The sequence below is a fragment of the Vipera ursinii genome (assembly GCF_947247035.1).
Source record: "Vipera ursinii genome assembly, chromosome: 2".
NCBI classification, from domain to species: domain Eukaryota; kingdom Metazoa; phylum Chordata; class Lepidosauria; order Squamata; family Viperidae; genus Vipera; species Vipera ursinii.
Window position 1 is genome coordinate 9,846,000 of NC_139513.1, and position 13,930 is coordinate 9,859,929.

Genomic DNA, 13,930 nt, shown 5'->3' on the forward strand with positions numbered 1-13,930 from the left:
TCACACATGGGTGCTTTATCACTGGACGTCTTTAAGAAGACTGGACAGCCACTTGTCTGAAGTGGTATAGGGTTTCCTGCTTAAGCAGAAGACTGGACTAGAAGACCTCCAAGGTACCTCCATCTATCTATCTATCTATCTATTCATGGATCTCTATCCATGTATTTGTCTATTCATATTTTCAAATGACTACCTTCAAAAATCTGGGGTTCATAAATAAAACATCATGTGCTAATTGTTTTTTCTTTTCATTGGTCTTCATCTCTCAGGCTGCATCTTGTGAAGGTTTGGCCCATTTATTTTACCTTCCCTAGATCATTACACACCAATAGAAAATGCACCAAAAGTCTACATGGATTCTCACCCAAATATTTTATTGAAAAATTACATCATTACTCCTCCTGACCCTCTTTCAAGCTGCTCATATTTATATAATTTCTGTTCTGTATGAATTCTTTTATAGGAACTATGACTGATGCTCTTTCACACTCCACACATTTCTACACCTCCCATGTGGATTCTTGTATGGGAACTAAGATAACTGGTCTGAGTAAAGGTCTTTCCACACATGCTTTTATAAGGCTTGTAGATCTTTTTATGTAACTAAGTGATCTATTTTTGTAGAAACCCTTTCCACATTCCAAACTTTTACAAGGCATCTCCTGTTTGAATCCTTTTATGGGAAGTAAGACAATGATTCCGACTGAAGCTCTTTCCACATTCCATGCATTTATAGGGCTTCACCCCTGTATGGATCCTTTTATGGGAAATAAGACCACCGGTCTGAGCAAAGGTCTTTCCACACTCCATGCATTTATATGGCTTCTCCCCTGTATGGATCCTTTTATGGATGGTAAGATCACAATTCCTCCAAAAGCTCTTTCCACATTGCACACATTTAAAGGCCTTCGGTCTGGTATGGATCATTTCATGGAGAATAAGGGAACATTTTCTTCTGATCCACTTTCCACCTTCCTTGCAACTATGTGGCTTCTCCCCTGTATGGATCCTTTTATGAATCACAAGTTTACTCCTGTGAACAAAGGTCTTTCCACACTCCATTCATTTATGTGGTTTCTCCCCTGTGTGGATATTTTTATGGTAAAAAAGACCACCTTTCGACCTAAATCCCTTTCCACAGTCCATGCATTTATATGGTTTCTTCATTGTGTGAGTCATTTTATGTACCGTAAAATTTGTATAAGAGCTATTTCCACATTTCATATATTTATATGGCTTCTGTCCTGCGTGGATCATTTTATGGAAAGTAAGTTGACTGCTTGTTCTGAAGCCTTTTCCACATTCCACACATTCATAAGGCTTCTCTTATATGTGGATTCCTTTTTGAGATATAAGGGACCTATTTCCAAGAAGAAGATTGAAAAACCTATTGTAACTGTTTCCATTGTGTCTGTTTACATCATCTTGTTTCTTTTGGATTGGATAGTGTTCATCGACATGTAATTTAGCTTTCATTAGTTTCATGCTTTTTCTAACATTTCATTATTTTCCCTTGCTGGGCAAGAAAGTCGAAGCATCAATGGAAGACAGACTTTCCTGATTCCAATTATTTAACTGGTTTCTTTCATGTCTTTCTAGTTTCTTTCAAATTGCAGACTTTTCCTTTCCATTTCCAGCAGTGATCACTTGGAACAATTCATAGGAATCTTGATACTGCTGTCCATTATTAGCTTCAAAGGAAAAGAAAAATGGTTAGTGAAAAATATCAAATTGTAAGAAGTCATATGAATTTTCTTCTTAATTTTTGTAAAATTCCAATATATTGCACATTTTCATGCTTTCAATGACATGGCATAGAAATTATAATCTCTATATTCATAAGCTCTAAAAGCTTTGGAAATATTGAGAAATATCTCTCTACAATTATCCATACATATTCAAATCTCATCCAAAGTTAGCTCTCATGGAAGCAATAATTAGAGGAAACATCCAGGGAGGTAATAGGAGATAGCCTAACATTTATTAGAGTTGGGTCAGATTTGTACATTGGGGAAACAAAACCACCTCTTCATAAACACATGGCACAACATAGGAAAACAAACCCATCAGGACAAGAGTCAGCAGTCCATCTGTCTTTAAAAGACAAAGTCCACTCTTGAAGACAGCTAAGTCCATAATTAGGACAGAGGGGACCGCTGGTTTGAAAGATGCATCAAAGAGGCCATCTACTGTATATCAAAACTGAATAGCCGTCTCTCAACAGATAGGGAGGGTTACAACATCATCTATCTCCAGTCCAGAACACAATCCTTTGAATAGTTCCAAGAAGGCTCCACGTCCATTTGTATTACTCAGGTGATCCTGGTGGCCTCAACAGCTCTCTAAAAGAATGCAAATGACTAGCTTCCTGCAAGGAATATAAATGCTTCCATTCCCCATCATCCTGTCAGAGCTGAAGAAGCTTCTCAGATGAGAAGTGAAACAGCTTCAAAGAAAAACAAGAAAATCTAGTTGCCTTTTGAAAAAGCACCTTTAGGAAATTAGAGTTGGTTAATTTCAGCCGAGACCTGAGAGACATAAAATAATTTTGAAAGAATTCCCTTTTTTTGTATCCGAACTGTCTTTTCTTTAGTATTCATTTTCTCTTACCAAAATCATATAGCAGCAGAGAAAAAACTCAGGAGGACTTCTATTAACTCTCAACATTAGTTAGGAATAGCAAACACTTATCCAGAGTGGCCACATTCCTATGATTTTCCAGCATGACTTCCCAATGCAGTGCTTTTTGGTCATGATCCAGCTGAGACCACTCTTCCTCAGAGAAATACACAGCCACCTCCTCAAAGGACACAAGATCCTCCTGAAAAAAGGAAAAATAGAAAAGGCCAAGGAGGATTTGTGTGGTTTGTTCCATTGTTCACAAATTCCCAAAGCAAAGTTCTTTGCTAACTAACAGCTGTACTTGATATGAATCCAAGATTCAGGAGAAACAGAAGACAACACAGAGAAAATTCCCCAGGAAGGGCATTCCTCAGCCTTTCAAGAGCTGGATTGCTTGGTGTCCAAATCCTGGCACAAATCAGAGGACCAGAAATTACTTTGCCAGAAGTGCCTTTATGTATTCCTTCAAAACCATTTTTACTTTTCCATCTGGCTACTGTCATTGGCTTTTAATCATCTGCTTTATCTTTTAATCTGATGTACTTATTTTTTAATCACTGGTTACAAACAAGTCTTTTTAAAAATTGTAATGTCACAGTGTCACCATTTAGTTATTTTTGATTAGCCTTGTACAATTTCAGGTCAAAGAATAATAAAGAGCCAGGTGGCATAGTGGTTAGAATGCAATACAGCAGCTACTACTGCCGATTGCTGGCTGCCAGTAATTCGGCAGTTCGAGTCTCACGGATTCCAGGTTCACTCAGCCTTGAATACTTCCAAGGTTGGTAAAATGAGGACCCAGATTGTTGGTGGCAATGTGCTGATTCTGTAAACCACTTAGTGAAGGCTGTAAAGAACTGTGAAGCAGTATATAAGTCTAAGTGCTATTGCTAAAAAGCATGGATCTGTTTACCAGTTGCTGCCATTGTGACACGTTTATTCCTTTATTCCTATTTCTTGAAGGAATTTTTTAAAAATCACTTGTAAACTAATAGTAGGAAGAATATCCAGCGGAGGAAGTTAATTAGTGGTCCTTAAAAAAATTCTAAACAGAATCTGAAGGTAGAAATGACAAACCATTGTGTCCCAACAACAGTCTTCAGAGGAAACTAACCTGCTGAGAGTAACTTGAACCTGCTATTCTCCATTCCACATTGCTGAGAAACATGAAAATAACACAGCCCAAAAAAGATTTTTTTGGGGGGGGAGGGTTGGAATAGAAAAATGGAGTGCTCTGTACTCCAGCTTGACTTCCTGAAGGCAAGAGAGAATATAAATCTAGCTTACATCCCCCACTTACTTCATTTGGAGGTTCAACCACTGTTTCAGCTCCGCCAGAAAGACCAGAAAACTTCATTCTATGTTTCCCTGTGAGGAAGACATTCAGGATTAATAACAAAATAGAAGGACATAGTCTACAGAAGAGAAGACATAGACAAGGCAAGATAGCTGGGATTTCTCTGGGGAATGGAAGGACCTTCGTTTACCTTCCAAGGTGTCCTGGCTTGAATCTTCCTGAGATAACCTCTTGAACAACAAATCCTCAAGGAGATTTGATGGATTCCTCCTTCTTTCAGAATCTCTGATCTCCACAGCAAAGGACTTGAAATAGGAGGAAGAATAAATTTATGGACATCACACAACATGAAGAGAATTTTTGTACTCTGAACACAACCTCAAAGCACTCAATATCCATCAAGAAGGTGAGAGTAATGACTGGAACAATGTCCTACAAGAATTAGTGAAACACCTCCATGTAGTATGAATGTCAGAGAAGTCTGGAAGGGAGGGGGTAAAGAATTCAAACACTTTATTTCCTTCAAAACACTTCTAGACTCCCAAGAAGAAAGTGACTCACCTCCAACTTGACCAACTCCATCTGTTCCTCTGCCTAGCTCAGGAGGAATCCTTCAATCAGGGCCACTGCCTGGGAGATGGTCTTTGCTCCACACTCCCTCACCTAGCTCTCCATCTCTGTGGGCAGGACAGCCAGGAGCTGCTCCAAAACAACCAGGTCCATTATCTGGGCTTTGGTGTGCTTTTCTGGTCTCAGCCATCGCCTACAAGTGTTATGGAATTGGCTGCAAAGTCCTCGGGGACCCTCAGCTGCCTGGTATTGGAGGCTCCTGAAATTGCAGGGCTGAACTTCTGAATGGATGATGGTTTCCTCCTCCAGGATCTTCGGCCCAGCTCTTTCCCACACTTCCCCACAGCTCCCAGGCTGAACAGCTGAAGGGCCTTTTCCAGTTGATTCACTTACTAAAAGTTCCTTCTCCATTCTTTCTCTGTTCTGAAATGCAACTCCAAATGGGTTCAAAGAATCTTGTGGCTCTCCAAACACAGGACCCTTCCTGCAATTGCCGAACTGGCCAAAGAATGTGCTTCAGCCGTCTTTGCCCAGGAGAGAATGCTGGATGACTTCCACTTTATATATCTGAGAAGAAAAAGAAAATAAATTCCAAGAATTAGAAAATGGAGAATTTAAACCATTGAACAGCCCTCACACAACATGGGAAGATATATTTTTCTGATACAGAAGTGGCATTGAGCAAATGAGTTGTCTGATTATGTGTCTGCTTGTGTTTGTGGTGCAAAACACAATGGATGACTTCCATCAATGACTCGCAAAAGCCAATAAATACAATTTTTATTTCTATTCTCAAAGGCCAGGAAACGACAGTGGTCTGAAGATATCCCCTTTCCCTTCTTCTGGGTGGCCTTTGGAGATCCGTGTCTTCCCTGACACGCAGGCAGGTTCGCACAATACTGTCTCCTCGCTCAGTTTTTCTCCTCTCCTGCTGGACCTCCACCAGACCGACTCTCCCCTCCCCCAACTCGCGCTCTTCTTCCCCGGACGCGGGGCGGGAAGGGACACCCGGATCCCCGCCGCCTTCCTGGGATCCCTGGTTCTTCTTCTGCTACTGCTGTTCTGGAGCTCCGCTTCCCTCCTGCACGGAGAGGGCGGCTGGGGAACATGGGACCCGGGATTGGACCCAGAGGAGGGCCGGGCCCGGGTCTCCCCCTCCTCCGCCTCCCTTTGCACGGGAAGAGATCCTCCTCACCTAAGATACGTGTGAATCTCTCCTCCGCTCCGCAAGAGTCCCGCAGCCTCTTTCGCCTCCCGCGGAGCTCCAGGGGTTAAGGAGAGTGAGTGCGGCATCCAAGAGCGGCAGGCATTTGTGACGCCACGCCTCCTCTGGAAAGCCAGCTGTGACGTTCGCCCTTCTGTGGACCAATGGGAAAGCATCCAGTGACCCTGGAGGAGTCTATTCGGAATGTGACAAGATTCCCCCGAAAGGGCGGGAAAGAGGAGCTCATCTGAGGGGAAGGAGGACAGGGATGATGGGCATGAGAGGAGGAGGAAAGGGATTTATCATTGGTTATCTGTCAGAGAAAGATGGCAGCGTCTCCTGAGAGAAGAATTTTTTTTCCTGTCAGGAAAATGGAGATTTCTGTCGGTTTTTATCTATCTTCATACAACAACTGCCCTTCTCACATCCATGACTCTGGTTGCCTCAAGAATAATTGGAAAGACCGAGTGGCAGCTTGTGACAAAGGAAGAAATAAATAAAGCCCAAAATACAGAAAAAGCTCAAACTGGTGGATGTTCCAAAAAATTACCTCACAACAAGGCTCCTTGATGGAGAAATGAAAACAGGGAAAATGGTGCCTCATCTGACTGGAGAAAAATTCGAATTATAAACTAGAGGATTTTTTTTAAAAAAAAGTTTCACCAAAGGAAATCAGTTAAGTATATAAGTCAACAATTCACTTTTCTTTCAACAGTTATATTCTTGAAATATCAACATCAAATGTTATGTTCAAAGATCAACTTAAGTGTGGGGCACAAAAAGCCAACAATTCACTTTTCTTTCAACAGTTATATTCTTGAAATATCAACATCAAATGTTATGTTCAAAGATCAACTTAAGTGTGGGGCACAAAAAGCCAACAATTCACTTTTCTTTCAACAGTTATATTCTTGAAATATCAACATCAAATGTTATGTTCAAAGATCAACTTAAGTGTGGGGCACAAAAAGTTAAAAAGCATAAAAAGTTACACCCACGTACTAAAATTTTTTAAAAAATCTAAAAAGAATGTAAAAAGAATCTAAAGGTGTAGGAGCCTTACAATAGATGAAGGGGAGCCTGGCAAACTTCATCTCTCACAAAATAGCACTTAAGAATGATGAACTACTAGGTGCTCATTCAAACCAGTTTATAGCACAGGTCGTCCGATCAGTTTTAAGTACTGCTGCACAGAACCTGGCAACATTATATGCTTTAGCAGGTTATCTGGAAAGCTGCAGGGAGGTGTAGAAATGACCTTTATGCCTGGGTATTTATGCAATCTTTATTCATTATATACTGCCCATCTTGCTATGCAAAATAACTTTGGCTAGCCTACAATGCAATAAAAATATAAATATATGAACAAATATAAAAATAAATATAGATAGAAATAAATAAATATAGATATTTTAGAGAATAGTTTTACCTCCTCTGTGACAGTGTGGTGCAAAATATCTCAGGGAGGAAGAGAAGAGGGAGTCAAGCTATTCTCCAAAGCAACTGAAGGCAAGACAAGAAGCAATGGATAGAAACTAATCAAGGAGAGAAGCAACCTAGAACTAAGGAGAAACTTCCTGACAGAAGAATTAATCAGTGGAACAACCTGCCTCCAGAAGCTGTAAATGTTCCAACACTGGAAGTCTTTAAGAAGAGAATCAACAGCCATTTGTCTGAAATGGTATAGGGCAGGGGTGTCAAACTGCCAGCCCACGGGCCGGATGCATCATGCAGAAGCCACGCCCATCCCATTGCCAGCAATTGCAAAACCGTCCCGATACGTTGCACAACATCACATGACATCGTGAGTTTGACATCTCTGGTATAGGGTTTCCTGCCTGAGGAGGGGGTTGGACAAGATGACCTCCAAGATCCCTTCCAACTTTATTATTATTATTAAATGGTGAAATCATAAGGGACTGAAGATTGAATATCCACCTGCAATTCTGCTCTAGTGGAAATATACGCCAGGGAAATCCTAGGAAACTACTACTTCAGTTGTGGGCTAGACACCATTAAGAGGGCAATCAATGCCCTTTATTTCTATTCCTCATTTTTTGCCTTGGAACCTCCTACTTAGCAAAAATCACAATTAGGATTGTGGAGTCACCTTGTCTGCTTTGGACTGGAAAGAAAATATTCTCACATATTTGTATAGATCTAGTATTTACAAAGAGTATTACCCAAGTGGACTCTCTCATGAGATTTCAGATTACTATTCCTGTTGAAGCTCTTGCCACACGCCTTGCATTGATATGGCTTCTCTCCTGTATGGATCTTTTTATGGCAAGTAAGAAGGCTACTCCTTCTAAAGCTCTTTCCACAGTCCATACATTGATACGGTTTCTCCCCTGTGTGGATCCTTTTATGAGCCGTAAGATAACTGTTGGTACTAAAATTCTTCCCACATTCCACACATTTATACAGCTTCTCCCCTGTGTGGATTCTTTTATGGGAAGAAAGATGACTGCTCCGAGCAAAGGTCTTTCCACAGGTCATGCATTTATAGGGTCTTTCTCCCCCGTGATTCCTTTGATGGCTTCGAAGAGAATAATCATCAGGGAAAATCTTTCCACACTCCAAGCAGGTATGCGGTTTCTCTTCTGAATGGGTCATTTCATGGGAAATGAGGTGATCAGATAGTGAAAAACCCTTTCCACAGTCCATGCACTTATATGGTTTCTCCCCTATGTGGATCTTTTCATGTTCCATAAGAGATGCATTTTCACAGAAGCCCATTCCACATTCTCTGCATTTATATGGCTTCCCCGCTTTGTGGATTCTTTTATGGGAAGTAAGGTTACTGCTTTGAGTAAAAGTCTTTCCACACTCCATGCATTTGTATGGTTTCTCCCCTGTGTGGATAAACTTATGAGAAGTAAGATGACTGCCCTGAGTAAAGCTCTTGCCACACTCCATGCATTTATATGGTTTCTCCCCTGTGTGGATCCTTTTATGGGAGGTAAGATCAGCATTCCTCCTAAAGCCCTTTCCACATTGTATACATTTATATGGCTTCTCCCCTGTATGGATTCTTTTATGGGAAGCAAGATTACCACTTTGAGTAAAAGTCTTCCCACATTCCATGCATTTATAGGGCCTTTCTCCCTTGTGATTCCTCTGGTGACTTCTGAGAGAGCAATTATCACGGAAGGCCTTTCCACACTCGATACAGGTATATGGTTTCTCTTTTGAATGGGTCATTTTGTGGGAAATGAGGTGACTGGATTTAGAAAAGCCTTTTCCACACTCCAGACATTTATAGGGTCGTTCTTCTGTATGGATCTTTCTGTGGTAAGTAAGTCGACTGATCCAAGAAAAGCTTTTTTTAATTCCACTTTGTGATCGGTTTCTCTCATCACTTTTTGGTTCCAACAGCTTGGCAAACTTCCCTTTTTCCTCTTTTGGATTAATTGCTTGGCATTGTTCTTTGTAATTCTTATCCTCCTGGACATTCTTTTCTTTAAAAAAAAGCCATGAGAAATTGTAGCAAGATTAGAAATATGATTAGAGATCAAAGTTTTCTTCTGAAATTTTGCCAATGAATCAATATAATTTGGCTGTTTTGCTGACTAATACGAAAGAATCTGATCTAAGCTTCTGCTAAATGAATTCCCAAGTGGGCTACTACAAAGTTCATGTATCCACATCAAATCAGATTACCATAGCCCTCAGAGAAAATGCAGATCTAATCTTTGACAACCAATGTGTACAAGGTATTTGATGACATGGATCGGTTCCATGTTGCCATGAACTGTGCTGCATCATATGCTCTACCACCCTTGGCCAAATTAAATCCCCAGTAACTATCAGACCTGGGCACTCATCAAGCAACCACAATCAGGACTGGCAAATTGGTCACTAAGTGGAAAATCACATGACTGTGACTGTGCTTACAGTTTAATTTCAGCTTTCCTTTTTCCTACTCCGATACTCCCATATTACACCCCTCCTGCGTGAGCTGCATTGGTTACCGGTTGCCCTCCGGGTGAGATTTAAGATGCTGGTACTTACCTTTAAAGCCCTACATGGCTTAGGAATGGGATACTTGCAGGACCATCTACTGCCAGGAACGAATTCCCATGGCCCAGTACGCTCACACAGAGAAGGCCTCCTCAGGGTACCGTCGGCTAGACAATGTCGGCTGGCGACCCCAGGGGGAGGGCCTTCTCTGTGGGAGCGCCAGCCCTGTGGAACCAACTCCCCCATGAGCTTCGGATGGCCCAAGATCTCCAGTCCTTTCGCCGTGGCCTCAAAACACTCCTTTTCCACCTGGCTGACCTGGACTGACAGGGATTTTAATTATGTTTTTAATTTTTAACTCTAATTTTTAATTTATTTTGATTTTGATTTTAATTTATTGTACAGAGGCCTTTAATTTTAATTTTATCTTAACTTCTGTATTTATTATATGCTATTGTTGTTAGCCGCCCTGAGTCCTTCGGGAGATAGGGTGGCATATAAGTCCCAATAATAAATAAATAAATAAAATAAATACTCCCCTGCTCTTTGGAATTCTCATCTAGTTCTGATATAATTAACAAAAAGGACATAAAGGTTTGTACTGTATTTACATTAACTGGAGACAAAGAGATGCAAGAGAGTAAGCAGGAACACAATGGGAATTCAAATCAAAATGAATATGCTGGCACCCACAGTCTACCTAGCTCTGAGCCTCTTAGAAAGCAAACAAAAGCCAAGGGCGTAAAATTACAGGCAGCACCTGCAAGACAGCAAATTAAGGTTACAGATTATCAACTTGTATTTAGAAATTTGTAATGACGTATGGTGCTGAGAAAAGCAGCTCAGGCTGCTTTTTTAAGCAATCTCTGTGAGGGTGGGAAAATGCTGGGAACAGGATAACTTATACTAATTGGCAAACGTAACTAAGAGACTCTCCAAAGTTTCTTAACCCATGGAACAAGACAAAAATTGCTTTAACTTGACCAGGCAATCAACAAAAGGACCACCCGGAGGCTCCAACTGGTGCAGAATGCAGCCGCGCGAGTTGTGTTGGGGGTCTCCCGATACTCCCATATTACACCTCTGCTCCTTGAGCTGCATTGGCTTCCGGTTGCCTTCCGGGTAAGATTCAAGGTACTGGTTATAACCTACAAAGCCCTACATGGCATGGGTCCGGAGTACCTTAGGGAGCACCTGCGGCCAGCATCAACTGCCCTCCGCCCAGTGCGCTCCCACAGAGAGGGCCTCCTCAGGGTGCCACCGTTTGGAGAATGCTGTCTGGTGACCCCCAGGGGGAGGGCGTTCTCTGTGGGTGCACCTGACCTGTGGAACCGTTTACCGGTTGAGCTCCGGATGGCTCCCGACCTTCGCTCCTTCCGACGCGACCTAAAAACCTATTTGTTTGAACAAGCCGGCCTGGTCTGATGGGTTTTGTTTTAATTATTGTTTTAATGTAATTTATTTTCTGCATTTGGGCATTAGGGTTTAATTTGTTTTTAATTTCTGTATTTTGGTATTTATGTCCCTGTTCACCGCCCTGAGTCCTTCAGGAGAAAGGCGGTATACAAATCAAATAAAATAAATAAAAGTCAAGACTGTCTTGAAAGCATGATTAGAAACATTGAATCAATAAATTTCATTTACAGTTTGAGAAAAACTGAAATATCTCATCCAGAATCCAAAGGTTCATAATCATAGAAAAGTCAAAGAAAGAAAAGAGGGACATCACATTATTGGTCTGAGAAAATGCCAAAATTCATATGGCAAACAGGAAGATATCTGGTCTCAAACAAGCAGAGGACAGTGTGGTATGGTCACATACATCTACAGCCAAGAGGTCAAGCTCTCCTTGATGAGATTCAAAAGAAATTTTAAAAATTAACTAAGAGAAACCCTCCCTCAAATATTAGATGGAAAATACTCATATACATCTAAGGAGATAGCTATTAATTTCCTTCTTCAATAAAACAGGTTTTTTTTCAAATAGATGGTTACATTTAAGCCCTAAATGTCTTCTCTTAGTTTCTGACCACAAATAGAATTCTTACCCAGAGAAACCAGATTCCTGGAATTCTCCAGCATGACCTCCCCATGGAGAGCTTTTTGGTCAGCATCCAGCTGAGACCACTCCTCCTCAGAGAAATGCACAGCCACTTCCTCGAAAGACACAAGATCCTAAACAAGGAAACAAATTTCCCCATTAACAAACAACCCCAAGAAAAATGTGAGACTTCTCTTCAATCAATGCCAGGGGAGATTTGCAATCAATGAAATGAACTGCTGCATAATTCAAAATAAGATCTCACAACTTTTGGCAGATGGCACAATGTCAATGGTAGCAGTGTTTCAATATCTCAGGGGTTGCCACAAAGAAGAGGGAGTCAAGCTATTCTCCAAAGCACCTGAAGGTAGGGCAAGAAGCAACAGATGGAAACTAACCAAAGAGAGAAGCAACCTAGAACTAAGGAGAAACTTCCTGACAATTAGAACAATTAATCAGTGGAATAACCTGCCTCCAGCAGTGGTGAATGCTCCAACACTGAAAGTCTTTAAGAAGAGATTGGACAGCCATTTGTCTGAAATGGTATAAGGTTTCCTGCCTGAGCAGGTGGTTGGACTAGATGACCTCCAAGTTCCCTTCCAACTTTGTTGTTGTTGCTTTTGGTTTTTAACTTTCATTTACTTGTTAATTTTAATACTTTCATATTTATGCTTTTACACCATTGTAAGCCACACACAGTCACTTTGGATAGTGAGACAGGAGGCATATAAATTTAATAAATTTTAAATCTTATTTATTTATATGGATTCCCAAATCGCTCTCAGTGACTCGAGGTGGCTTATGATATATATTACCTTGAACTCCAGAACAAAATGAAACCCATCCAACTTTTCCAAAGTTTTCTCCTACCTGAGGCAGAGCCTCAGCCATTCTTTCAGCTACATCATGAAGAGGAGGTGATTCTAAAAATACCAAGGACTGGTCTTGGTTCTCTGTGAGAGGCAAAAAAATAGTATGAAAGCAGATTTGATTAAAAAAAAGACAGAGATTCCACCCAAGAGGGGCAAAAGAATCAGAGTTAGCTGGATGTCCAATCCTTATAAAGAAGGAGCTTACGCTACCTGACATGGCATCCTGATCTTCATTTTTCTGGAAGATCTCCCCAAGCAGCAGTTCTTGAGAGCGTTTGGACGATTCTGTCCATCCCTTGACATATTCAGTGACTGCTTCCAAGGACATCTGGACATTTCCCAGGAGAAACAAGGAAGAACAGAGGGAAAAGAATGAATTCCCACACTGCACCCCCAACTTAGGAGACCCAAATGCTCATCACTGAAGCTGGAAAGTGAGAATGGAAGATTTCCCTCACATACATTCTCTAAAAGAACGGAATAACTCTAAGCTCATCTTTAGAACTGCCATATGAATATATCCTCACACCTGCAACTCTTCTTGCATCTTTTCCTCCTCCTGGCTCAGCAGGAACCCTTCGGCCAGGGCCACCGCCTGGGAACTCGTCTCTGCGCCACACTCCCGTACCCATTTCTCCATCTCTGAGGGAAGGACAGCCAGGAACTGCTCCAGGAGAACCAGGTCCAACATCTGAGCCTTCGTGTGTCTCTCTGGCTGCAGCCACTGAAGGCAAAGGCGGTGAAGGTGACTGCAAACATCTCGGGGTCCAGTCACCTTCTGGAACTGTACTTTTCTGAAGTGACAGCAATGGACCTCTAAAGCGTTAGTTCCCACTTCCTGGACCTTCTGCCTAAGACTTGACCCATTCTTCCCACAGCTCCAAGCAAGAGGGTGTTTTCCAGTTCCTGCATCTGCTGGCTGTTGTCCCTCCATCTTCTCTTTTTTCTCTAATCCTGTTGCAAAATGGGTCAATGGATCTCTAGAGGTCTTCCTATTCAGAAGAGTTGAATTTCACGATGAGGATCTGGTCAAGTTTCCCAAGGACATTCAGCCCTCCACACCTGCAAGATGCTTTCATCTTCAGATGGAGCAGGAAAGGTTTTCACTCTACGTAGCTGAAATGGAAAACAAAAGATATTTCCAGTAATTACTGGGTGACTAATTTAACTACAGAGGATCCTTCTCCCAAATAAAAAGATGTTAAATGAATCTACTAATATTTGGAAAAATGGAGGAGAATCTTATTAGGTAGGTTGATTTATCTGGTGGAAATTAAGGAGAACCTTTCTGGATCAACTTCTTCCAATGACTTAAAATATTGGAAAAACACAAAAAATAAGATTGTGGATTTCTATTTCTG

At 41.3% G+C, this 13,930-nt stretch overlaps 1 protein-coding gene across 2 annotated transcripts; it reads right to left on the bottom strand.

Moving 5' to 3' along the window:
- Positions 1–353: 353 nt before the first annotated feature.
- Positions 354–13,829, bottom strand: LOC310635898 (uncharacterized protein). Of its 2 annotated transcripts, XM_083355262.1 has the most exons (10): positions 13,099–13,829; positions 12,780–12,897; positions 12,568–12,650; positions 11,705–11,831; positions 7,877–9,154; positions 4,481–5,056; positions 4,110–4,224; positions 3,910–3,990; positions 2,611–2,821; positions 354–1,691 (listed from the first exon to the last, which is right to left on the bottom strand). In XM_083355262.1, exons 1-6 carry the CDS (start codon positions 13,501–13,503, stop codon positions 5,049–5,051), a joined length of 2,019 nt encoding a protein of 672 aa, XP_083211388.1. In that variant the 5' UTR covers positions 13,504–13,829; the 3' UTR covers positions 354–1,691; positions 2,611–2,821; positions 3,910–3,990; positions 4,110–4,224; positions 4,481–5,048. The 2 variants fall into 2 exon arrangements, with proteins under 2 accessions (XP_083211388.1, XP_083211387.1); XM_083355261.1 differs by lacking the exons at positions 354–1,691; positions 2,611–2,821; positions 3,910–3,990; positions 4,110–4,224; positions 4,481–5,056 and having other exon boundaries at positions 6,976–9,154.
- Positions 13,830–13,930: the final 101 nt, after the last annotated feature.